Source organism: Xyrauchen texanus, chromosome 26 (assembly GCF_025860055.1).
Source record: "Xyrauchen texanus isolate HMW12.3.18 chromosome 26, RBS_HiC_50CHRs, whole genome shotgun sequence".
In the NCBI taxonomy this organism is placed as follows: Eukaryota; Metazoa; Chordata; class Actinopteri; order Cypriniformes; family Catostomidae; genus Xyrauchen; species Xyrauchen texanus.
The window spans coordinates 30,733,365-30,759,791 of record NC_068301.1 but is presented as its reverse complement, the minus strand read 5'-3'; the positions used below and the strand labels follow the sequence as shown (position 1 = coordinate 30,759,791).

The 26,427-nt window shown below is 40.1% G+C and overlaps 1 protein-coding gene across 2 annotated transcripts; it reads right to left on the bottom strand.

Moving 5' to 3' along the window:
• Nucleotides 1-258: 258 nt before the first annotated feature.
• Nucleotides 259-22,102, bottom strand: LOC127619781 (protein PRRC2A-like). 2 transcript variants are annotated; one of them, XM_052092763.1, is made up of 16 exons: nt 21,991-22,102; nt 16,612-16,763; nt 14,457-14,634; nt 12,929-13,025; nt 12,591-12,663; nt 11,367-11,510; nt 10,973-11,223; nt 10,711-10,793; nt 10,445-10,593; nt 9,050-9,152; nt 8,777-8,957; nt 7,871-8,411; nt 6,587-6,831; nt 6,049-6,328; nt 5,754-5,961; nt 259-5,609 (listed from the first exon to the last, which is right to left on the bottom strand). In XM_052092763.1, the coding sequence occupies exons 2-16, from the start codon at nt 16,724-16,726 to the stop codon at nt 2,690-2,692; spliced, it is 5,568 nt and encodes a 1,855-aa protein (XP_051948723.1). In that variant the 5' UTR covers nt 16,727-16,763; nt 21,991-22,102; the 3' UTR covers nt 259-2,689. The 2 variants fall into 2 exon arrangements, with proteins under 2 accessions (XP_051948723.1, XP_051948722.1); XM_052092762.1 differs by lacking the exon at nt 21,991-22,102 and adding an exon at nt 21,841-21,984.
• Between the last annotated feature and the right edge of the window lie 4,325 nt (nt 22,103-26,427).

Genomic DNA, 26,427 nt, shown 5'->3' with positions numbered 1-26,427 from the left:
GAGTTGTCATAATTTTATACATGTTTCAAAATGACTATTCATTTCATTAGAACTTTTTAAATGAGGGAAAAAAAATTACTGAGTGAACCTTTAGTGTTGCATTTACAGTAATAGTGTTCATGTTTGTTGATTCTACTGCCAATGTGGATCTCTTGTGTGCAGTCACTCACCCTACACCCCCCCAATCACACTGATGGTGAAATAAAGTCAAACCACAGGTCTTTCTTTAAAACAAAAGATTTTGTTAACTTTTTCTCTGTATACTTTTTATTATAAGACACTTCTCTGCTTGTACATTGCTCCCTTGAACTTAAAATGGCAACGATTGTGAGTGGGAATGTAAGTTGGGGCAGACAAATTCAGATGCATACTAATATACGTACATGTGTGTATATCAAGGTACCAATAATAAGCCATAAATGCTAGGACAGCAGTGACAACTTCAGGTACGTTGGTATAGTTAGAAGTATAATACAATCTCGAGTATTTCAAGGAATACACATTTCTATTCAAATATTGGTACATATAATGTGACCACGTCAACAGATTAAGAGTTAAAGAGAGATGATTAACGGCATTGGAAGCCGATGTGAATGGCCTCCAATAAATTTACCCACCAAGCTGTATCGGAGGATGAAACCATGCTTCATAAAATGTCTGAGAAAAGTTAAATAAACCCATTTTATTTTTCTTAGAAGATAGGAAAAAAAATATCGATTTAACTTTTTCCCCACTACACTTCATTTGGATTAAATGTATACACTTTAATGTATATAATGAAAATATCCTATATAAAATAAACATCCTAATAGTGTCGAAAAAGTGGGCAATTGGGACTCATATTCCCCTTTCACAAAGCGTTCTATCCAAGAGAGCACATTACATGTAAAGATCAGATAAATTCACACATACTTTTTCAATGCCTTACTCACACATACATTTCATTCAAAAGCCCTACATATTATTCCAAAGCTGATCAAGGCATTCCCAGAAAACAAACAAACCCCAACTTACACCAGTAGAATTCAGATGCTGGTCAAAATGAGTACAAAAATGCTTTCATCAGTTTCAATTTAGACATCAAGCATTTGTTGTTTCTTGTTAACCTGGGCTCAGACTCCGTTCACAAGCATTAGCAGATGTCCATAGTTGATGGGCAAGTTTTGTTTGACCTCAGGCATATTGCACACAGAATCAATGTCTTGTTTTGTAACACTACTCAAAAAGGGCCACAGACTCCTTGGCATAGACATATCTCACTGAGAAGATAAATTGAAGCTCAGTCCAAAGATGCGAGCAATTGCCCATAGTTCAGAGAAATGTTTTGGGGGACTTTGGAAATACAGACTGGAAGAGGAGCTTGTCAAACTTTCTTTTTTAAAATAAAGGTAATTTACAAAGCAGAGGGTGGTCAAAGAGCGGTTCTCTACACGTCCTAGAACTGTTAAGTGAATATAACAAAAGCACAATACTTGCATTCCATGTTAAATAACCTGGAACTGCAGTATGACACCTAGTCAAAAAGATGCCCAATATACAGCTAGTCATATGGAGGGGAAAAAAAAAAAAAACACTGAACAATCTTCATCCTACAGGAGTTTACTGGCTCAATAAATGCAAGACAGAAAGAATCTGTAACAGATGTATAAAAAAAGAAATTCTAATTTAATGATGATCATACACTAAAGGCCAAGAGTCAAACAGCAAAGTCTTAAAATGAAGTGATTAATGAATGGGAACTTTAAAGGACCTTAAGATCACTTCATTTAATTATATAAACATGTATAAATGTACTCTATTAAACTACAATTCCATGCGGAGGCAGAAACTAATGAATAGCTAATGAAACTATTTGTAAACCCAAAGCAATGAGCAGTGAAGACCTGATTTCAAAACCGGGGGTGACACCATGTAGGTCTGAACCAGTGGACATGAAAGTAAAATGTGAGCAGTAGTATTGTACTGGGTTGGCAAGCACTGCAGTAAAAGATGAGCTCAAAATCAAAAAAGGGGGTTTTAGTTAAAAATTAATTTTAATGACCTGCTTTGCAGAAAAAAAAAAATATACCCTCACCTTTAAAAGAGGGGTGAGGTTGAAATGAAAAATTAAGATAAGGGGAAGAATTCAAAACACAAGAGGGAAAAACAAATCTATGATACATTTGTTCTCATTAAAAGAGGAACTTCCAAGAGCCAACCTGAAGGAGAACACAGTGAATACACAATCCAAATTATGCAATGTGAATACACATGTACATATAATCAACCCTGGCCTTCGATATATGCTTCAAGCCACAGTTCTACAAATACATGTAACATGCCTAGCATACACAAACTAAGCACATCTTAATCAGGTTGATGTCATATTGTGCTTGTAAATCCATTAATAAATGAGTGTCTTTTGGTTGACTATTTTCAGTCTCAAAAGATACTTTATCTTTGAGTATGTCAAATCTCATCATAGAACTTGGGATTTATGGGAGAGTGAAAGGGCACAGAGTGTGAATTTCCAACATAAGGACAAAAAAAGCAATAATCCAAGGGAGCTAGAATGAGTGTGTACATGTCTTGTTAACTAATCTTTTACAATAAAGTGTTAACATGTTAAGAGGGGAAGAGGACTGACAGAAATAAGTGGCCAATGAAAGAGGGATGCATTTGAAATATTTCCAAATTTAAAAAAGAAAAATCACTTCCTGTTCTTAGGGGAGGGCCAGTTGCCACGTCTCTCACCACGATTGGGCCCACCATTGCCAGCACCACCTACAGGCCCACCACCACTGGGCCCCTGTGGACCCCTGTGGCCTCTTCCTCCACCACCACCACCACAGGCATTCACCCTTCTATTCTGCCTCTCCATTCCAGGGCGCTGACTGGAGAAGCTTCTCTTGCTGGTGGCCAATTCTTTAGCGGTCATCTCTCTCTCTCCACCTCCACTACCTCTTCCTGTTGAATGATGGTGATGGGAGGAATAGGATTTACCACCTCCTCCACCTTCTCTTTCGCGAAACTCAGTGAAATCACTGCTTTCGGAAGCTGTTTCCCATTCCTCATTGGCCTGGTCAGAGTTCTGGTTAGAGACGTCAGGAGATTTGGCACCCCCTGCTGGGTTATGGTTATGATGGCGCTGAGGGTGCGACTGGGAGAGGCCCTGGTAATGATGGTTGTGGTGACTATTGAAATTTTGGCTTCCAACCCCATGGTGGCTGCTATTATTATGATTATTAGAAGTTGCGGAGATATTATGGTTTGCATTTGCGACAGATGCTTTGGGAGTGCTATTAGTTTCTTGCTGGGAATTCTGCAACGGAGAAGCAGGCCTCTGCTGTTGTCCAGCTACACCTACAATAATTTCACTGCTTCCATTAATACGAGCTGCATTCTCTCGCTCTTGCTTCAGCCTGCGGAATCTGGGAGGCTTGTCATGTTGATGCTGAGATCGTCCATGGCGCCTACGACGAGGGGGGTGCTCAAATCCTCTAGGAGGAAAACTTTGTCCATCTGAAGCAGACAGAGGAAGTGTCTGTGTAGTAGAGCCAGTGGAAATTGATGGAACATTACTAGAGGACAGTTGAGCCCCAACACTTCCATTCTCAGTGGACCCCTGTTGGACAGTAGGCACAGGGGGATTAGGTGCTGAGGAATTTGTACTTTGAATCTGAGACCGATTCTGGTCACCAATCTTCTTTTCGCTATTAGCTCCACGACCACAGTCTTTGGGAGGAGATGGTAGGGAGGATGCATGTTGCTTTCTCACAGTTGCTGATTTTGTAGACCAGCCATGGGAAGGAGGGCCAGGTCCAGATCTGTGTCCGCCAGAGACTCCAGCATTGCCTCCACTTCTATGAAGACCTCCTCCACCTCTACCACATCTTGATGGCACTCCCCTTGGTGTGAATACTCTCGTCTGAGAGTTTCTGGTTGGAGCTAAAGAGGATGAATGGCCTGTTGATGGGTTCTCTCCTCCAGTGCCTGTCTTGATGTTAGGTTTGCGGTCCTCTTTGTCAGAGTGAGCAAGATCACTACCAGCACTCTCACTGCCTGTCTCAGATCCCCGCTGCCTCCTCCTCTTAGGCACCTCTTCATACTCAGAGCCTTCACTTCGGGTCTCGCTGCGGTTCCTAGCACGTCCCGGATTTGACTGAGGGCCTCCATGTCCATGCCTACTATTGCCAGATGATGCCTCCCGCTTGTATTCTTGATTACAAGGTCCATGGTGGTAGCCACTGTTGGCAGCTGGCCTGTAGGCCCCACTGCTTCTGCCACCTGCTTTCCCACGACTGCTAATACCGGCACTGCCCGTGTAAGTGCCCCTGTATCCTCTGCCTCGACCATAGAACTCTCCTCTGCCACGGCTTGATCGCCCACCTCTGTATGAGGATCCATGGTAAGTTGCGCTCCCTCTTTCAGAAGAACGCTCACTTTCCCTTCTGGATTGAGGAGCAGAATACCCAGAACTTTGTATGGCGTTGTCTCCATTTTTGGATCCTTTACCTGTACCTCCAGTGTTACCTCGCTCCTTTCCACCTGTTCTGGGTTTATTTGACAAGGCTGCATCATCTGTCCCACTGGGTGTGGAGGACATTTGAGCCCCAGAGGCTGATTCTTGTTTGGTGGTTGTCCGAGTAGTATCTTGTTCTTTGACTTTCCCAGAGCCTCCAGTGGTCTTTTCTCCTTCAATCTCTTTTAAAATTGGTCTCTTAATAGGACCTGCCCGCTTGACTATGACACCATCTGCTGATTGGGCAGAGGACTTGTTCTCAGCTACCTGATTTATGGATTCTTCCCCTCCAGTATTTCCACTCATTCCAGAGCCTACCTTTCTGTTATGGGATGACCCAACACTTCCGCTACTGCTACCAGGCCTTGGGCCCCACTGTGTCTCAGTTTTGTGTTCCCGGCTGCGAGAGTTGGCTTTAGGGTGGTGTTGCTGCAAAGAATGCTGTGGGGGCTGATTGTGTGTATATCCCATTTTATCCGGCTTCCTTCCTGGAACATGAGTGGATCCAGTGTGGTGCTCATGCTGGGGTGGGACTTGATTATGTAGGGACTGCTTCCCACTGCCATCTTCCCTGGCTGAGGAAGATGATGATGATGAGCAGGAGGAGACGGACGGCTGATGGAGTGGAGGTGAAGGGCCAATCTTTTTTGGCTCCCCTCCTTTTTCTCGCTCCCTACCATTCTCCTGCTTGTGAGGATGAAGGGAGAAATGAGGGGGTGGAGCATGGTGTTGGATATACGAGTTGTTCTCCAAGGCAGAGTGATCAGAACGGCCATTACGATCATAATGGGGTTGAGAAGTCCCCCAGATTTGGCTCTGTTGACCCCCCTCCTGATGGCTAAATCCATGAAGTGTCCCTCCACTGCTAGCCCTTTGCTGCAGGTGGGAGCCCATCCTGGATCCATTGTCATGGTAGTTACAGTAACCTCCTCGCCCGCCCATAAAAGGCTGATGGTGGCCATGATGGCCGGTACCCTGGCCCCCAACTTGAATTGCTAAAGGTGGCGGGGTTTGGTTGGATGAGCCAGATGGACAGCTGGAAGACATACTTGGGGGCTGAATAGGAGCTGTGCCTCCCTCTCGCATACGCACTGGAGGAGTGTCACTTCTAGAAATATTTAGAAAAGAAAACATTTGTTTTATACTTATAAAAACTCAAAAAAAGAAATATTACAACTTTGGAAAGGAACAGTTTGGAAATCTTTCCCTATTTATTTTATATACAATTATGTTTTGAACAGCTGCTACTTACCTTTGACCTTTGCCATCCTCTTCCTCTACAGCTTTCTGCCGTAGGGGGGAGCTCAGTCCCCGATCCTCAGTACCCCCTGGCCCCCAAGCCAGCTTAGGATCCATGGGGGGTGTGCCACGATGGGGGTGAGGGGGTCCACCATGCTGCTGCCTATCAAAGGGATCTGACCCAGAGCCACCTGAATCAGAACGCTCTCGACTCATTATCCCTGAAACACAAAAGCCCTTATTGTCTCTGGACAAGCATGGGTTTTGGTCTACTACTTAAATTGTATTTCATTCAGTTCTTTACTAACCTGAAGGATGCATGCTGGGAGGGTAGTAGTCCATGGGACGTCCCTGCATTATGCGAGGGTCAATATAGGACATCATCATCCAGCGGGGATCAAAGTTCATGGGAAGAGGTGGAGGACGTCCCATTGAACCAGGGGGGTAAAGGGTTGGCTGTTTGGGCCCAGACTGTGGTGTGGTGCCCGGAGAGGGCCCCTGCAGATTCGGAGAATGGGACTGGAGCTGATTTTGTGCAATCTGGTTATGTTGCTGTTGCCACTGCTGCTGCTGTTTGATAAGTTGCTCCTGTTCATACATTGATAAAAGTCACAATTTGTACTCCTATTTGTCAGACTTTAAATTATCTCAGTACCTGAGGATAGAGCTTCAAATAAGTTAAAGAAATGTTCACATTTCTGCTTGGATATATCATGCGCTGTTTAAGCACACTTTATTAAAACCCACAGGTAGTACAGTATATTTCATTAATTGAAACACTGACAAATAAATGAAGAGTTTGTTGCATATAATTGGGCTGGAATGCATTTGATACAAAACACTGACCTGTTGTTGCCTCTGAAAACGAGGAGGAAGTGATTTCTGATACTTGGAAAAGCCCTGTCCGGGAGGACCACTTCCCTGCCGTCCTGTTCCACCAACATTCTCGACCTTCACAGGATCATCTCCACCTCTAGTGCTACGAATGTGTGACCCACCTACTACAGGTTCATCCTTGCCATCTCCAGGCACTGGAACATCCAGGGATTGCTGATGCTGGGTGACTTGAGGCTGCAGAATCTGCTGAGATTCTGAAAAGGAAATGATAAAATCAACATATGTATATGGTCGAATTATATATTACAGGGGCTGATAAATAAAGTTTGGCGAATTCGTTTCTCATGCTGCAATGGCAGCAAGAATCACCTGCTTGCACATGAAGGAGCTGTCTGAGACATGTAAACGACCAATAACAGTTATATTTCTTTTGTGCCATCGTGTTATCACAATAAGTCAGGTGTATAGCAGTCTCATTCGCATCTCAGACATATACTCAGTTTAAAGAGAAGTTTTAGAGAGGGAAAATGAAACAACTGATCTATCATATACTGTCTTCATACATGCAGAAATCTCATTTAAACAGATTTAATTGACAAACCTCATGTGTTTCATTCTCTCTCTCTCTCTCTCTCTCTTTCGACAGTTCCCTGTAACTTAACTTTGTCTTGTCAAATGATAAAGGCAAACATCAATAAAACTTCTATCATATATCATATGAAAATGTGCAAATGTCTTGTTTAAACATTTTATTTACATACCTCATGAAACTTGCACAAATTAATTTTCTTCCCATGAAGCGTTCGTATATATTCCTCAAGCATGTTTTATAAAAGATCAAAACTGTGTCCCTCTGACTAACGAATGTTGCGCAATGGTCAGCATGTGATAGTCCAAGCAGGCAATCCGGGCTGAGTAAACTGGACGTAGTCAGTAGATTATTGCTCACTGAATCTGCACTACTACCACGTTGTCATATATGTAAATGTCATATTTACTGTGCACTGTATGTGCAATTAGTATAATTCTGTCTTTTTGTAAGAAAAAGTGATTGACTACTGTGTGCACTGTTGTTATTTCCTTCTTCCTAATGTATTACAATTTCTTTACATACAAAAAAATTACCAAAATTAAGACTAAACAGAAACAGCTATCTAAAGTCTAAAACTCACAAAACCTAATTTTGTAAGTAAAAAAACCCATATCGACCGAACTCTACAAATGTAATGTCATACACTCATATGACTGCTCAACATCTTACTTTACTGGATATCTTTCTGGAATAGAACTAACCAGTGTTGGAGTCATGACTGCTGTTGCTGCCAGCCCTCTGTCTATTATTTACGTTCAGCACCAATGTTGCACTGCTTGTCTGAGCAGATGACAGAGGGGGTTCTTCTGGGTCCATGCAGGGTGATGATGGCAGACTGACATTAGGAGACGAGGATGGCGCAGACAAGGAGGGACTTGGGCTGCTGGCAGGAGCATCACTGGGAGAGCTGGGATTAATGATCTGTTGCTGCTGCTGTTTTTCATCAAGTCTCTTCAGCTTCTCTGCGCAGGCAGCACGGCGTTCCTCCTGCATCCTCCGTTCCTCTTCTTCACGCCGACGGCGGGCACGCTCTACCGCAGCGGAGATCTCTGAAGATGATTGCTTTCTTCGTTGTCGCCATGTCTCGTCCTCGTCCTCTTGCTGGGGTTGCAAGGCGCCAGGAGGAGGAGGGGTCTGCCCACCTGGCACTGACCCTGCCTGCTGCTGTGCTTGGGCACCGCTGGGTAGCTTCAGAGGGGCCAGGTTGGGGCCTGAGATTGCCGACTGGTTCGAAAGCTGGTCCTGTTGATAGAAGGGGAGTTACATATGTAAACCTAAAGCTCACCAATGAAAACTCCATTATCACCAACATGCTTCTATTAGTTCTTGTTCTCATTGTTGTCCTATAACTTGGATGCTTTCCCCATATACCTAGCGGTAGTAGGAGTAGGGTCCCTGTCCAAGTGGCCCTGGTGGGGGGGGGGCTGCTCCCTTGGGCCACCTAGTCCAGGCCTACACCACAGCATATGGGTACACGCATCAAACAGCGAGTCATCGAGGAACCACTACAAGCATTGTTCCCGTCCTCACAGTGAGTACACATTAGTCGGCAGAGGCCAGTGGTACACTAAAGATTTGCACCCGTGTGGGGGCGATGAGTTTCATACCTGATAAGATCCTGTGTTTGTCTGACTGCCCCAGCTACTTCCTCCCTCCTCGGCCCAGCCTGGCTTGCTGGAGGGGGGTGCAGAGCCATCGTCAGAACTGCAAGGAGGGGTGCACCGTGAATTCCCTCCACTGTCAGATGCTCGGGACCAAGAAACAGGTTCATGGGATCTCTGTTGCTCCCTGGTAAGGAAGAACGTAAATAAGAAAGGTTTGTAAATAATAAGTGTAGCAGTTTAAAACAAATTGACTGAATGGAGAACATTTCTGTTTACTGGGGTCCATTTTTGTTTTCAGTCCTTTCCTCTTCCCTGTCATCCTCTCCTTCATCATCACTGAACTTCAACTTGGCAGAGTAGTCAATTTCCTCCTGTGCCCCTGAGAGCAAAGCAAAAAAATATAAAAGAAAATCAGTCAGTCTCTTCCAGGAAAAATTATCAAAAATACTGATGGACCACCCAGATGGTGGCCTATACACAATTTGTTACAATCAAATGCCTTCTAGAATGAGAATGTCCACCGAAAATATCACCTGACACTGACTAGCAATAGCAAGAATCAAATCATGGTTTTGCCAGGCTGATATATCAACTAAAGGCCAAAACTTCCTGTTTCAATATAAAATACATCAATAACAAAATGAAAACACATCCAGCAATTTAGAGTGTTTACATTATATGTTTTTTATCATATAGATACAATGCAATAGACTATATGAACAGCAAAGAATCAAGACCATATTTAAGGCACATCCTGTTTACATTGATGGCTAATAAAAGGACCAGCTCTTGCCATTTCTGGTGAGAACAGATTGTCTGCCATTACTGTGTAAGCTGTACATACTGAAAGTGTGTTGTGTGAGCAAACTCATAACTTTATTAGAACTGATTAGTTTGTTAAGTAGCCATCAACTGGAGCACCCTCGCTGCAAGCTAAAGTCTCTACTACAATTTAAATTAAGACTGAAGTTGAGAAACATGAATGACATCAAAAACACTCATTGTGCAAAGACTCTAGAAGACATTGGGTGCTTCTCATTTCTAAAATGAGCATCCTCATTTCCTTTCCTTGCATTCTAGTTCCACCCTCTTAGAAAACAAAGGATGCAAGTAGGATGCAAGGAAAAGTAAACAAGGATGGAGGAACCAAAGCAATAAAATGGAATGTCCTTGCTCATTAACGTGTCACTTCAGAGTCTTTGCATTACCTCAGAGTGCTTTCTACAATGTTGTTAAAACTTGATTCACAGATAGTTTCATGATAAAACCTAATAATTTAAGATGCACTTCTAAAGTATGAAAATTATGGTTTATTTAAAACCCAAAGTTAAAACATGAAATAAAACTGTTGAGCCAGATGTGATGGGGGAGAAGAATTTATGCGTATGTCAGGTGGAAAAATAAAAACGTCTTCTGCATAAGATGCACCTGTGCTTCATCAATCAAGCCTCCTTTGTCCTCCATCCTCGCTGTGCATTTAGAGAATTGATACATCCTTAATGATTGTGGACTTTGATTGGTTTCCGGGTCATGCGCTCGAGGACAGAGGAGCGAGAAAAGGAGGATGCACAATTTAGAAACTCATTTATAAATGAGAAGCACCCATTCTATTTGGCTCAAATGTCCAATTTAGCTCTAATAAGCTAGTGGAATTAAGAGCTTTCCACTTACCAGCCCAGCCCTCATCTCCATCATGGTCCAGCTCATCCAGCTCCTTCAGGTCATCCTGTTTGAGGATGGAGGGGCGTTTTACCACCTCACCCCGGGGGCCTCCAGGAGGCCGCCCATCCGGTCCTACTCCACCCTGTGAACGAGAAAACCTGGCAAGAGGAGAAAATACATAAGAGGATGATTAAAAATGGCAACCATATGATGGTGAATATTAGTATAATTGCAGTTCTAATAGATTGAACACATGAACAATAATGATCACTTACCTCTGGGCCTCATTTGGGGCTGGATACCTGTAAGGTCCCTGTGGACCATATGGGGGTGGGAAGGGCAGATATGCTGGATACATCTGGGGATAGAGATGCAGAAAAAACAAAAAGGGTTGAATTAGGCTATAGCCGCTAAAAAGAACAAATTACAGCAATATAAGAGCAAAAATTAGATGCATTAGATGCATCTTAAGCACAATTTATTGGTATGAAATCACTTGTCCTCATTTAAACACTTGGCAGAATTTCTTAAACTTACGAAGGAAGGCATGATCCCTCTGTAAGCCTGGAACTGCGGGCCAATAGGTGGCTGGGGGAGAGGAAGTGTGGGGTTATTGGTTGGGGAGGCTCTAGGCGGCCCATGGGAGGACACATTTTGGTGAAGGATGGAAAGGGCCCCAGCAGCACCCTCCATCACCATGGTTCCCCCAGCACTGCCCTCTGCAACTCCCTCCCCAGCCAGGGTGGGTGCCAATGCCCGGCCCCCACCATCCCGCCAACTTGTTACGTCTATAAAAGAAAGCAACATGTTGTTTATTAAGAGTTTGCTGAACATCTGTGAATCAATACATACTAGAAAATATCAAATATAATATGAATACCACATGACATAGCAAGAATTATTGAAAGGATAGCAGAACTAGAATGCTTACTCTGGGGGCGGAGGCTTGGTCCGGGCCCATACCACTGATCTGCAGTGGCCTGTTCTTTGCCAGCTTTGTCCTGGTCTCCAGCCGCCTGCAGGGTGGGAAATTCCTCGCGAGAGAATGGCGACGGTTGGTTTGATCCCTTTCCACCTGTGAAGAGACCAAAGGGAGGTGGTTAGCTTTGAAATATGAGATGATGTACTTCATTAGAAATTAACCGATTTCAACCGAATAAAAAAAGTCAAAAACACTAATTTTTGGCAAGTAGCTACTAACCTAATTAAATTTTTTAGTAGCATGACAGTAGATTAGAAGCTTTCCAAACAGTTTAACTTTCAAAATAGCTTGGTACATAGGTTTCCTAATTGTCACGTACAATATAGAATCGTCCCGTATTGGAGGGAACAAAGTTGCATGATGATTAAATCCATACGGGACGCAATTGGTCCTGCATTTTAGTGTCTCACACCCCAACAGCCGAAAATGTTTCACAAATCAGGAAAATGGACCTGAAACATACACCTAAGTGAGTTATGTGAGATAATCGCCTGATAGATGTTACACGGATGCCAAACTTGACAGTAGCGGCTTCTCTGTTGATTGCAGCTTTGTTCTTATGACAAAATGTAGGGTTTATTAAAAGTCAAGATTGATAGAAATTAGTTTATTCCTGGACATTGTTTTAAAGTGGTTTTCATTTTAAGTGTATTAGGGGCTGTTCACAGCGAATGCATTTTTGTGTCCCTGTGCCCTGTTTTTCCAATTGTTTTCTATGTAAACAAGCTTTAGGTGGACCTCTTTAACCTTTGTGCATCTCATGCTGGAGCCCCATTGGAAAAACGTTCTCTGTATTTTAAGCTGAAATATACCATATTTGGCTGGTAGAAAGTTGGCAACCCTAGTGGTACGTGACAAGATGCTAAATTCAGGTTTTACCCACACATTCACAACCAATAATCAAAACGCACTCCTAGAACACCTCTCTTTCTAGTAGCGCAAGTTCAATGTCACTAAAATTGATAACCTCATTGCTATTGTGCTCAGATTGTTCAAAAGAATTATGTAATATAATTTCAAAAAAAGTTATATACTTAAACTGATAGTATTACCCCATTGAAAAGCTTCAATTTCTAGGAAGCCAAGAAATTATTTTCAGCAGATTTTAACTCATTTTAATTGTTCCCGTTTTGAGAAGTTATCTATATGCATAACCACTGCACAGTAACTCACCATCTTCTTGTACTCCATGTGTAACACTTGCCTGAGCCCAGGACTTTGGCCCTACGGCTAGAGGAATCGGGACCTAAGAGAAATGCAGAAGTGTCAAACACAAGAATCTGCCTGAATGATTTAACTAAAAAGCATTAATTCAATGTTTTGAAAACCAAAAGATTCTGGGTCTAACTTTTGTATATATAGGGCTGAATATATCTCCATCGATGTCAACATGTTTACTGGTGTCTTTACATACAACAACTATAGCTAAAGGGGGCCAGCTTGGTAAGCTCAATAGTTAGATGTAGTGGAACAGTCATACTGTTGGATGTGTCATGTTTGTGTGGCAGCACCTCTTGAGCTGGGGGTGTTCTCGGCATGGTCGGTGCAGACGTCTGTGAGGCCACAGGCTGCTGCGACTCCGGCTGCACTTCTGACAATACATCGGTACTGCAAGATGGATCACAACAACAAAACGGCCATTATCTCAACCCACATGGCCAAAGATGACAAACATGGACATGTACCCATTCAGAGTGTATTTCTATATAGTGGAGGTGGAAGACCTCCAAGATTATGATCTTCTAGTTTTCTTCAGACCCATCAAAAACAGATGACTCATGTTAAATAGGATGTGATTACAGATTTCTCTCCAAACAAGTTGATTAAAGAACCTGGGTGGTCTGTGATTAAATTGATTGTCCAATTTGATAATTTTGTCAGTCACCTGTGGAATTGGCGAGGATATCGAAAATATTTTGGAGATATGAGGTGAATATATCCATTCAACGCAAGTCAATGAGGACCAACACTTCCAAGCTCCAAAAAGGACATAAAGGCAGCTAAAAATAATCAATACGACTCCATAACTGGCCTCAGTGTTGTGCGCATGTTTATGTAAAAACTGTCTCCTTTCTTTTCTTTAAATACCCACAATAAAGCTTAAGTTAAGTGACAGTTAAGGGCCTTCATATCAAATCATATGGATAGGTGTGGGTAAGTAACAGTTCAAAATTGAAGTCCTTTTTAACACTAAAACTCCACTTCCACTCAAATTAAAAGTAAAAAGTTTAGATTAAAAAAAGACTTCAATATTGATCTGTTACTCACCCACATTTATCATATCGCTTTTGAAGATGTAGATTTAACCACTGGGGTGCTTTTTGGAGCTTGAAAGGGCTGGTCACCATCCACTTGCATTGTATGGACTTACAGAGCTGCAATATTCTTCTAAAAATATTAATTTGTGTTCTTCAGATACAGAAAGTCATACACATCTGGGATGGCATGAGGGTGTAAATTATTTTTGGGTGAACTATCCCTTTAATCATGATTCGTTCTGAAGTTTGTTTTTTGCCATATTGCCCAACCCTACATCAAACACACATTTCTGAGAACATCCTGGCCATATTTTTCCATACAATGAAAGTGAATGAGGACTGGCTCCAAAATGAAGCAAGTACCATAAAGGTTTTATAGAAGTAGTCCATATGACTTGTGCACTATATTCGTGGTCTTCTGTGTGACAAACAGTCCAAAATGTGTTATTCACAACTGATAATCTTCCACTCTACCGAAGCTCTTAAAATTTAAACTCGTTCCTCAAAAACAGCTATCATACATACATACAGAAAACTTGGAATATAAAGTCACATGGACCACTTTATTAGTGCTTTTTTGCTGTTGTCATTTTTACATTTTAGAGATACCGACCCCATTTACTTCCACTGTATGGAAAAGAGTGGCCAGGATCTGTTTTTTTTTTTTTTTTTTGTTATTCACCTTTTGAGTACCACAAAAGAAAATAATAGGGGCTTAAACAAAATTAGTGTTAATGATTAATTCAATTTTTGTTCATTCTAGTTGGGAAATTACCCTAACCTCTTTGGGTCTGCTGGTTCCTGCTTGCTTGCCCATCCTGTGCCGTCTTTGGGAATAAGCGAGACGTTGGGATCGTTGCCTTTGTTCTCTGCCTTCAAACTAGGCAAGTTGGCTGGGGGGGGCATGCGCCGTGCAGAGGCAACTTTACCAAGAGATTGCAAGCCATGACGAGGGGCAACTAAAGAGAAGAAGAAAAGGAACAAGAGGGGGTAAATAAACAACAAGTGCAGAAAATGTACACCGTCTTGACGGACACCATCTGAGCAGGAGACACTATGGCATTTGTAAGAATATCAAAGCCCGTCATTCATTATGGCTTAGGAATGCTTGGCTGGCCAGGATATGGAGTGAAACTAACTTATGTGGATTTGTTTCAAGAAATTGCTCATAAATCCCACTATAACACTCTCACGACAGACTGGGCTATGCAAAATATATCACACAGTCAGTGATAGTGGACCAAGTTGGTGGTTTCAGACAGTGAAAAGTACATCTGTGACAACTCTCAATGCCCTATTTGTTTCTTACAGCCAAGCTGCCTAGAGCACTGGGAAAAAGAGTATTTGGGATACAGGGACAAATACTCATGGCACTTTTCCACTGCACGTTATGGTTCGACTCGATTTGCTTTTACATTGCTGTTTAAAGCCGCCTCAACGTGGGTGGGATTATAGGCTGCTCGTCATAGTTGCACCACCTCTACTGCCAAGACGCAATCTTAAACGCGACACAAAACAATAACACGACCACTAGCTGCTAGCTCCTTGTGCTGAATAAATCATTTGTTGCGTGGTGAATTTACACAAGCGTAATAGTTAAATTGGCCTGATTGTTTTAAAAGCAAGCTTTCCAGTGGCTGGTCAACTAAATAAAGTGTAGCTTTCAAGCAGTGTATCCTTCATCGTGGACTCCAGCCGTTGCTGAGTACAAGGCACTCTCCCTCCCATTGCTCGCTGGTCTAGATAGCGTCCATTTGGTCGAACCACTTTAACTTTTTCTTGATGGTTCTGTAGTCACTTTGAATTTTTGTATTTTATTTTCCCTACACTGTTGGTAGGTCCGGTGGAAGCCATGTCTCAGCTGCGAGCCCAACAGCTGAGACCCTTCCTGAAAGACATTTTTGTTTTGTTCGTCACCAACAAGAGGAACGTCTGCACCTCGTTTATTGACCCCGGCATTTTGCGGACAGCCATTTCTTTTAACAATTCGAAGTCACGTGAACAAATGATACTGCCATTACTGTAGCTAACTTTAAAACTAGCGGGTGGATGTCCCGTGTTGGAAATCCAGTGCTGCTGGTAGTGACGATTCTCTCTGGCCAATCAGTGATCTGCAGGGTTTTGAAGTCACATTTAGTATAGTCTCGGCTCCGCTTGGAACCTTGACCGAGATGGTACTAAAAAGTACTATCCACAGTGTAATATCCCCAAAAAGCGAGCAGAGTAGAGTTGTACCATGCAGTGGAAAAGCCCCATTAGATTTGGTAATTCAGCTCCTGAATAAAACACAGGCAGTGAATGTGTGGAGAGAAGATTATAAAAATCACAAGACTTCTGTCCTAGGTCAGACATTGAAAGTTCAGTGGGCTGTCCTCCACTATCCAAAAACAATTGTGAAGAGTCAAAAAAAAAAAAAAAAAAGGGTGACAGAGTGGGATTTAAGAATATTAGAAATGAAAGACAATGAATTTATTTTTTCTGCGGGTTTTTTTTTCCACAAAGGCCAAACACAATACATTCTTAGATTACTCTTTTGCCTTGGCACATTGTAAAATAATACTTTCTTTGCTCTTACACTACAGCTGTATGACACTTTAGTGGCATGGACCAGAGAGATGATTTGCATCAATATTAACATCAGCAACTCTTGTGGTGATGATAATATGCGTGGTAATGTGTCTTACAGTAAAAGCCAGACAAAAGGTAAACACGAAACTGCATTTGGAACCCACTTGACTTACGTAGTGACATTTTTCTGAGTGAAATGGGATATTCAATAAAAAAGTAGGGTGAGAACTAATTTTATCTATTGGGGAAATTATTGGATTGTGCAAAGTGGGCATTCCATACCAGATTTGACTGTTTTTGCCGTAATTTTTATTATTGCATTACCAATAACAGTAACCTAAAACACTGCCTAAACATTAACCACTCACCAACAGGCTTCTGTGCTTCAAGGCTCTTTCCTTTGTATGTATCAAACAGGTTGAGAGACGCATACTTGGTTTTGCCATCCTTCCCCTTTGCCGTTTGCCCAGAGCGCTCTGACATTGCGCTGTACGCTCATTGATTATGGTGAGTCCTGAGACTGAAAGAGAAAGAGTGAGTGAAAAGGGAGAAAGCGATGCAGAGGCAAAGGGTGTTCACTTTCAAGCTTTCATATGTTTTCAGGGTCAAGAAGAACAGTTGAACTGCTAAATGTAAGCACCATAGAAGTAAAAACTAAACTGTTGTTTGTCATTTATTAAGTTTAACAGAATCAATGTAATAGACAGAACTGGAAAATCACCTCAAGTGATTAAAAACAAGTGACTCAAATCACCTCAACCCATCACTCATTTAAATTGATTAACAGGTGCTGGTTAAAAGGAATGTTCTGGGTTCAATATAAGTTAAGTTCTATTGACAGCATTTGTGAGATAATGTCAATAACCACAGAAAATAATTTCACCTCATCCCCGGAAAAAAAAAAGTGACTTTTTTTCCATTCAAAACAGCGTATTAAGCTGTTTTCTAACCATTCAAACAGCTAATACTAATGTCCTCTCCACCTTGTCGGCAACACAATTTCCCAGTGCAGCGATTATAAACAAATGAATTATCAAACCACCTTTGGTTGTCTTTTATTACTGATTTATTGCACCATGATAATAACAACAACCTGTATTGTATACATGCTTTGGCTTTTTCTGTCAATGTTTCAAACTGGCTTTGTCTCTATAAATAGCTTAGTAATGTTGCAAAACAAACTCCACGTGGAGTGATTGTTTTTTATTTTAACTCTAGAGGGCGCTGTTATATTGTTAATCCAAAGAGTTCAGACTATAGAATCCTCAGTGCTGGCTATGGAGAAATTAAACCATAAATATACTGGCAGCCAAAAGTTTGGAATAATGTACAGATTTTGCTGTTTCGGAAGGAAATTGGTACTTTAATTCAGCAAAGTGGCATTCAATTGACCATAAAATATAGTAGGGTGTTACTGATGTAAAAAACAGCACCATCACTATTTGAAAAAAGTCATTTATCAAATCTAGACAGGCCCTATTTCCAGCAGCCATCTCTCCAACACCTTATCCTTGAGTAACCATACTAAATTGATCATTTGGTACTAGAAAAATCACTTGCAATTATATCAAACACAGTTGAAAGCTATTTGGTAAGTTAAATGAAGCTTAACATTGTCTTTGTGTTCCCACAGTATACAACAGACTGTCTTAATATCAATATTAGGTAAACAATGATGCAGCTTTCTCTAGAAACTCATCAGTCAATCATTGTTTTGAGGAGTGAAGGCTATACAATTCATGAAATTGTTAAAAAAAAAAAAATTATGAAGATTTCATACAAAAGGTGTATCTCAGTATCGGCCGATCCGGTACCGGTGTTATTTTTTTGCATAATCAGTTAGAATATCTTTTCATTATTGTGTGGAAATAATTGGATGCACTGTTTAATATATAAGAAACACAAACCTCTAACTACACATTATTGCAATATAAATGTATAGCTTAAGAAAAACTTTTTTTTAACTAGTTTACTGGATAATATAGCAGCAAAATTAACAGTAATTCCAGAATAAGATTTTGGCAAACATTTTTTCAACTTGTCTCTGGACTCCAGATCTCTTTTTTTTGTTCAATTTAGTTTTAAGGTATCAGCTCACAAAGTTATTTTATGGAACCCATTAAACTTAAATATTAATATATCTCAATCATGCACCTTTAACTTTTAAATCCTCACACTTTTATTTTGACATTCTGAACTCTCCAGGAAGTCCTGTAAGGGTCAGTTTGTAGGCAAGTTCACAGTAGTTTAATTAGCTTCTTATTCAAATTCTGGTATATAAAAACATAAGTGAACCGAACTTTTGAGCATCTACATCAGAGATGTTGTTCGCGAGTAGTGCTGAAATATTGCGCACCACATGAAGGCTTAAACTAGCCGTGAGAGTGTGTGTGTGTGTGTGTAAACAGAGCAGCAACATTCACTAATGCACTGGAGCTGCGTGTGGATTTTGTATAGGCTATTTACTTATTAAACACCGCCTTTTGTGATTCACAGAGCTATCGCACGTCTTCAAGTGGCTTTAAATAAAATGCACAAGTCATATGAACTACTTTAATGTTTTTTTAATGGTTCTTTTATGTCATTTTTGGAGTTTGACAGTAACGTACATGACTAACACACAGTATCAAATTTGGATTGGGCTCGTCGGACCGATACCCAATCCGTCTAAAAGCTTCAGTATCGGATCGGTGCATCCCTACTACAGTCTTCAAAGACAAAGGGCAACTGGCTCTAACAAGGACAGAAAGAGATGTGGAAGACCAGATGTACAACTAAACAAGAGGATAAGTACATCAGAGTCTCTAGTTTGAGAAATAGACGCCTCACATGTCCTCAGCTGACAGCTTCATTGAATTCTACCTGCTCAACACCAGTTTCATGTACAACAGTAAAGAAAGACTCAGGGGTGCAGCAGGCCTTATGAGAAGAATTGCAAAGAAAAATCCACTTTTGAAACAGTAAAACAAAAAGGTTTGTGTGGGCAAAGAAACACAGACATTGTACAACACATCATTGGAAAAGAGTGTTATGGATCTTAACCCCATTGAGCTTTAGTGGGATCAGCTAGTCTGTAATGTACTTGAGAAGTGCCCGACAAGACAGACACATCTATGGCAAGTGCTACAGGAAGTGTGGGGTGAAATGTCACCTGAGTATCTGGACAAACTGACAGCTAGAATGGCAAGGATCTGCAAAACTGTCATTGCTGCACGTGGAGGATTTTTTGATGAGAATTCTGAAGAAGTTTAAGTAGTTCTGAATTTTTTCTCATAATAGCAATTTTTCACATTATTAATGTCCTGACTATACATTGTGATCAGCTGAATGCCACTTTGGTGAATAAAAGCAACAATTTATTTCCATTAGAGCAAAATCTGTACATTATTCCAAACCTTTGGCTGCCAGTGTAACTATCAGAAACAATACGAGTTGTTCCCAATAGCAATATTTAAAAAAAAATATGCAACTAACGGCCCCAATTAATCTATAAATCCAATATACAGGTCGACCTCTAGTTTGAATGCAAGTGAATGGAGAAGAAGCCTTAGGCCGATGCATAAACTGCTTTTGTGTGGAAACAGTTAATCGTGTTTATGTAATTAATTGACTGGGTGCTAATTTTCAGTATGTTTGCCATGATATATTATATTTATTTGTAGAGGACTTTATTTGCAGTTTGCTACAAAAAAATAAATAAATCAACCCTGTTTTAGAAGTCAGGATTTTTTTTTACCATCTAAAATCTTGCCCAATCTGAAAGTTGGCTGGAAAAGACAGATTGTTGCAGACTGTATCTGTCAATTTACTTTCATGTGTTGACGGACAGCTCTTGACCATTCCAACATGGTGTACGTGCCAACGTTTTGTGGTCCATAGGAACATTGACGATGACGATAAGACATCGATGTATATGAATATATATATATATCATATATAGTTTGACCCAATTCTGATAACAGTATTGGTACATCCCTAAAAATAAACACAGATCATTGACATTTGTTTGTTTTTTTAATGCCATGTCAGCTTCTATGTCCATTTGACTGTAATCCATTACAATAAAAAAGTAGGTAGGTATATGGACAATTCATCCACAGATGGCCTCAACATCTTCAGTTTTGATTTAATGCAAATGCCCTAAATGCAAAGTAATATATTACAAATACAATTCTGATGCCAGTATACAGCAGATACTGCAGCAATGCAAAATCACACGTTTGCACTACACTGGTACTAGGGCTTCGCCACAAAAGTAAAAACACAACCGATAAATGCCTGTACAAAACACACAACAAAACAATATTTTTATATTAAAAGTTACATAAGCATCAATTCATCAAGACTATACGAACAAAAAACGCACATAAACAAGAGCACAAACAAGAAGTTACCGAGGCAACCACAGCTTGCTCAAACACCACAAGTGTTACTACAATAAAAAAGTGTTAGCCACAAAAGAAAAAATAATTAAAATAAAGACTCTGCCATTTTAGTAATTTTTGTAAGGGAGCGTTAAAATGACACAAGACAACAACCGGATCACCAACATTAATATTAGACGCGCAATTAACGTTAGTGAAATGCACTCTCTACATAATGCATGCTCTATGTAACACTTTAACCCCAATGCAAAGGGCCACATATAATTGTCATTGATTGGGGCCAGAGCAGATTAGGAATAGCAGTGATGGCCAGTTGGCAAAGCCTGTAAAATAATCTCTACGCAACATGAACCTGAGCTGCGTAGAGATCATTACCACCTTTGCAAACTGCCAATGAAGGAGAGCACATTTTCACCAAAACACTTGTTATTGATCTAACCACACAAAAAGACCGGTACCTGTTTTATTAATACGGTGGATGATATTTTATAAAGCGGTAAATTGTCCATGTTGACTGGTTAACTCGCTTCTTATAGCAGCGGCCTCCATGTTTCAAGAAGGGGGCAGACCTATACGTTTCATAACATACATCACTTCATCGTCGTATATCGCCTTAATTGGGTAAATAAATATAGAAGAAGCCTACATACACATTGATAGAAACAGAAATAGCACATTGGGAACGAAACGGCCCGTATAATTGATGCCACGGATTTGATGGCGAGAACAAAACAAAATGGCGGCGAAGTGAGGCCAGAACTACAAGCACATTAGCATCAGGATTTGAGACGATTCAACAGCCCAGTCTGCATCTGGAGGTCGAATGTAATGACTTTCAAGTGCGATTTCATACACATTTAGCAAAACAAGTCAATCGGATCCTTAATATTTCACAGAAAGCAAGCTGCCAGTCAGTCAATGCATTCATCGTGGCAAACTACTCCACGCCAAACATGAACACTAAACTTGCCCAAATAGCTGGTGACCTAAAGTAAAAGTTCAGCGGCACATAAATAAAATACAAAAGCTAGATCTTCGCCAGGATGTGCCATACAAACACACAAACAAACAAACGACGCTGTTAGCATGCTAACGTTAGCCTCCATCGACCGATGAAAAGCAGGACAGCTGGAGCTCAACACTACTATCATGAACTCGTATTTAATAAACCCCTATAATGCACTCGGTTGATTATTAGGCACAGCTACTAACCTGGTCTTGTCTCGACTTGTCTCGAGGTTGTAGCAATAATCGTGAACTAGCTGCCGTTAGCACAAACTCATACAAAAGCTCAAAACAGGATTATGTGTAGAAGAGATCTGATGGGGATTGTAAAGGACGGATGTGTGCAGTGAAGCTTACTTGTACTCTTTCTCTTTTTTTCCACAAAACAAATGAAAAAGGAAAATAAAATAATATTGCTTGGGTCGATCCGTCACTATTAGAGCCGTCAACGGCTTCTGAGGACGGTAGCGCAGAGAGGGTCGGGTGCGAGCATCAGGGGCGGAGTCAATAGACATAATGAGTTGCGAACAGACCTCTTGGCCAATCAGATGATAAATGTTCAAATATGTTTTATTTGCATTCATTTAAAGCACGCCCATTTGCTCATTGATATAAGTCTGTTTATAAAATTAATGACCTGGGAGGACAAAGCGCCTAGATATTATCTTCTCATTCTGCTGAATTAATTATTATTAAACAAGATGACTAACTCTCTTCCATGCTGGAAACACTGGTGGATTTGCAATGGGAACTAAACCATTTGGGTAAATTATGGAGTCACGTCAATTCATATTCAAAAAAAGACTATCGTCTACGATAATATCTTAATTGTTGTTTTAACGAAGCTTGAGCTGACTATCGAGTATGTCACTCACTTTGCAAAAAAAAAAACGCCTTGAGAGTTCACGCATTCACTGCGTGATGTAGCCTATTAGAATGCAGTGTGTTCACATGGTTACCTCACCACAAGTTAAACTAGCATGGCTTAATGCATGATTTAAGTTTTGTTTTTTAACGAGCGAACAAACGGCGCCAGGAGACAAAATACAGACACCATCGACCTCGCAATCAACGTCGTTAGATTAAATTGCTAGATGTGTGTCATCCTCTCTCGCATGGAGGTGGTTTGACTTTGAAAAGACGAATGGCGCTCAAAAGACGACAATCTACAAACTATGTCGGAAATCGGTTGCCGTTAAGGACAGCTTGACAACTTTGTTTCACCATCTGCGAACTAACCACTTATTATTAACCAGCCAAGGTACCAGCACAAAACAAAAAAACACACGCCAAACTTTAGCGGAATCGTTCTGCAAAAAAGCGAGCTAGTATAAGACTTACAAACACATTTTAGAAGGATGCAGAATATTGTCTACTCGTTATTGCCAAAACCAAGAAAATATATGTAATTATTATTATTATTTTACAATATGGTACAACCCTAGAACCTATATCTGGGTCTCTTATTTCCAGATTATCATCCATAACCCTTTCAGCTCGGATGGGCCTGTATCATCAATATTTGGGCAGAGAGACATGAGATTGGAGATTTTTACAAATGGCCACCAGGAGATGGAGGCAAGTACATGACAAGCCCCGAATCAAACGGCACAAAATTAAATTAATTCTGTGAAATCTCATTACTAAAATCATGTCTGCATGCTATACAAACATTTTAGTCATTGTTGTGTTTGTATGTGTAATTATTTTGATGTACAATTATGTTTCATTTGTTTGGAGAGTCTATAGCTATTGTGGATGAACATCATATCAAGTCATGTTTATTTGTCATTTGTAGAGCTTACAGTTTACTGAGCAATGAAATGCATGTTAGGAGGCTCAGATCACTGTACATGACACTTTCCAATTATGTGCAAACATCAGACACAAAGTATTCAAACATAACTAGTGAAATGTTTGCATAAGCGTAGTGTAGAATCTTGACTGCAAGTGACAGATTGTGTTATTTAGTGCAATAATAAAAACAAATAAAGATACTAATTTAATGCAAATGATGATCATTTATTTGTTTTACTCATCATTAAAATAAAATCAAACATTGCTATGACATTGGGTAATTCTTTTAAAATACTTGCTACACTAATCTAATAAAGCCAATACTTCTACCTCACAATGCTCAGCACTATATGACATTGAGATCCAGTGCATGCTTTGATTTCAGACTAACTCAAACTAATCCAACAAACACACTAAACACTAAAATTGCCAAATGGGACAGAAAGGCTGTTACAGTGCATTTAGGACCAAAGAAAAACAAGAAAGCTGGCCTACCAGTACTTGAAAATAATGAATGAGACCTGCATAATAGCAAAAGTCAGACATTACTATGAAATTAGATATCTCTTTTATTAAGAACTGACTCACTATTCACCTGTGGTCTACTTATTTGTGTCAATAGATGGCAGCAGAATGCAGTGTCTGTTTGTCAATGTACAATTGTTCCTAGTTCAACTAATGTAAAAAAAACATACATTCTTCATTATATGCAAATTTGGCTTGCCATAGCTTAAAATGCTGAAACTGCTTGCAATAGTGAAAATATAATTACTGATGTAAAAAATTATTACTTACACTAGTAGTAATACCATTCCTGATATCACAAATTAGCAAGTGATTAAAAGAATCTCTTCAAAAACTACAACTTCACAAACTTACATTTTGGAACCTAGTTGAATATTATTTATTACTGTCCAGAAAAGTTTATTTTTATGATATGATACTGAATTATAATTATTTATAATAAGGATTTGTTTCATACATATACAGTATGTCTTCAGTCTGTTTTACTTCACTTTAACCTTGAGCTTTTATTTTGGCAGAACAGTGAGCACACAAGTGCACACAGTGTTGTCAGACCTGAAGGACAGCCTTAATTACAATTCATGTGAACTGCTTCAAGACCTCTGAAAACAATGAATCATGAGACATATGTACAATATAAATGGCCAAAACTATGTGGACAATCTCTTTTAATTAATGAGTTCAGTTACTTCGTTAATTCCAGTGAAGACAAATCATAATGCTGTTTCATACAATGGCTTTCTAGGGCATTGTGTGCTTCCAACTTTATGGCAACATTTTGGGGAGAGTCCTCTTCTATTCCAGCATGACAATGCCCATGTGCACAAAGCAAGGTCCTTAAAGACATGGTGCTTGATCTCACTGATGCTCTTGTGTCTGAATGGGATCAAATCCCTGCAGCCATGTTACTACTTACAGTATTGAAATCTGTTATTGCAGCAAAGGGGGAAATTGATGCCTGGGGTTTTGAAATTAAATGTTCATCAAGCCCCTATGGTGTTTTTGGAATGTTTTATGTTTTTATTTTTACCATTATCTTTCAGCATGTATCCATTATAATAAGCACAGAAACACAAGGAAAATATACTATACATTTGCTTTTAATAGTTTTGATAATATTTTGGCATGCTATGATTGACACAACACACTGATAAAAAACAAGAATATCTAGAGTAAAGTTTCAGATGGATCTTCACAATGGAGATGGTCGCTGTAGTCTTTACAGCCTTTTTCATAAATGGCATTGCTTTTAAGTCGTCATACAGGTGAACTAACTTTGCCTAATCCAGATCTGCATGGAGTCAGACCCCCATGATTCACCTCCCGTCATTGACCAGGAAAGGGTCAAGTAAACTCCTAGTGGGAGAAAACAAACTGAGTTTACGTCAAGGTATATAAACTTCTTACCAAAAACACACTATTTCAGCATCAAGGGACTGAAATTGGGTATGTGGAGGCAAGGAACATATATATATATATATATATATATATATATATATATATATATATATATATATATATATATATATATATATATACAAACAGAGGCCCCAAAATCTATAATCTAATACTTCTAAAATTTTGCTGGCAAAACATAAAAAAAGGTTTAAAATTATAAAACAATAAACTGCTCAAATCAAAATGTTAGCAGAATAGTTAATGTAATGAACTACACCTGTGGTCACTCTGCTAGGACACCTGTGTGAACTTGAGAGAAACTGACTTCATACATCCAAAGTTTTTTTTTATTAAAAGTATTTGCAAAAATCGAAAAGGAAAGTTAAGTTAGTTATGATAAAAGCTATAGCTTTTTTGTATTTTTTTTTTTTTTTTTGCTGATGCCACTTGCTTTGATATTTTACTTGCTATTAAATATCTAATGAAACGACATTCATATATTTTAAGTGTTGTATAAGTGTATAAACGTTTTGTTTCCAATTTTTATACAACTATTGTTGTACAGCAGGGGTCACACACCAACCCGTCGATCTTTGAGATTTTCCTGTAGATCGTGAAAATAATATTAAAACAGCTTCAGCCCCTCTAAAAATGTGTGATTAAGTGTAGGCTACACAAATTCGTGTTCGCTTCAGTGTCGTTATAATCAGATTCAGCGCGTTCTTCATCTTCAATCCGCAGCGGCGCAGAGCTGAGCGCACTTCAACAGAGGACAGGCTGTGTGTGTGTGTGTGTGTGTGTGTGTGTGTGTGTGTGTGTGTGTGTGTGTGTGTGTGTGTGTGTGTGTGTGTGTGTTCATCTGAGCCTCATTGGTGTGCCACTGCTCGTCAATGTCAGAATATTTGAGATGACCAATCAAATCAAAGTAGGCGGGCTTTATGTGCGCAGACGATGCAGAGCGCGGGAGTTTTAGCCGTTACAGACAGTTAATATGGCTGAGGCTCCGCGAAAGAAGCCGCGAACCTATTATTTTCATCCAGAATGGGAAGAACAGTTCATTTTTACGTTAGTTAA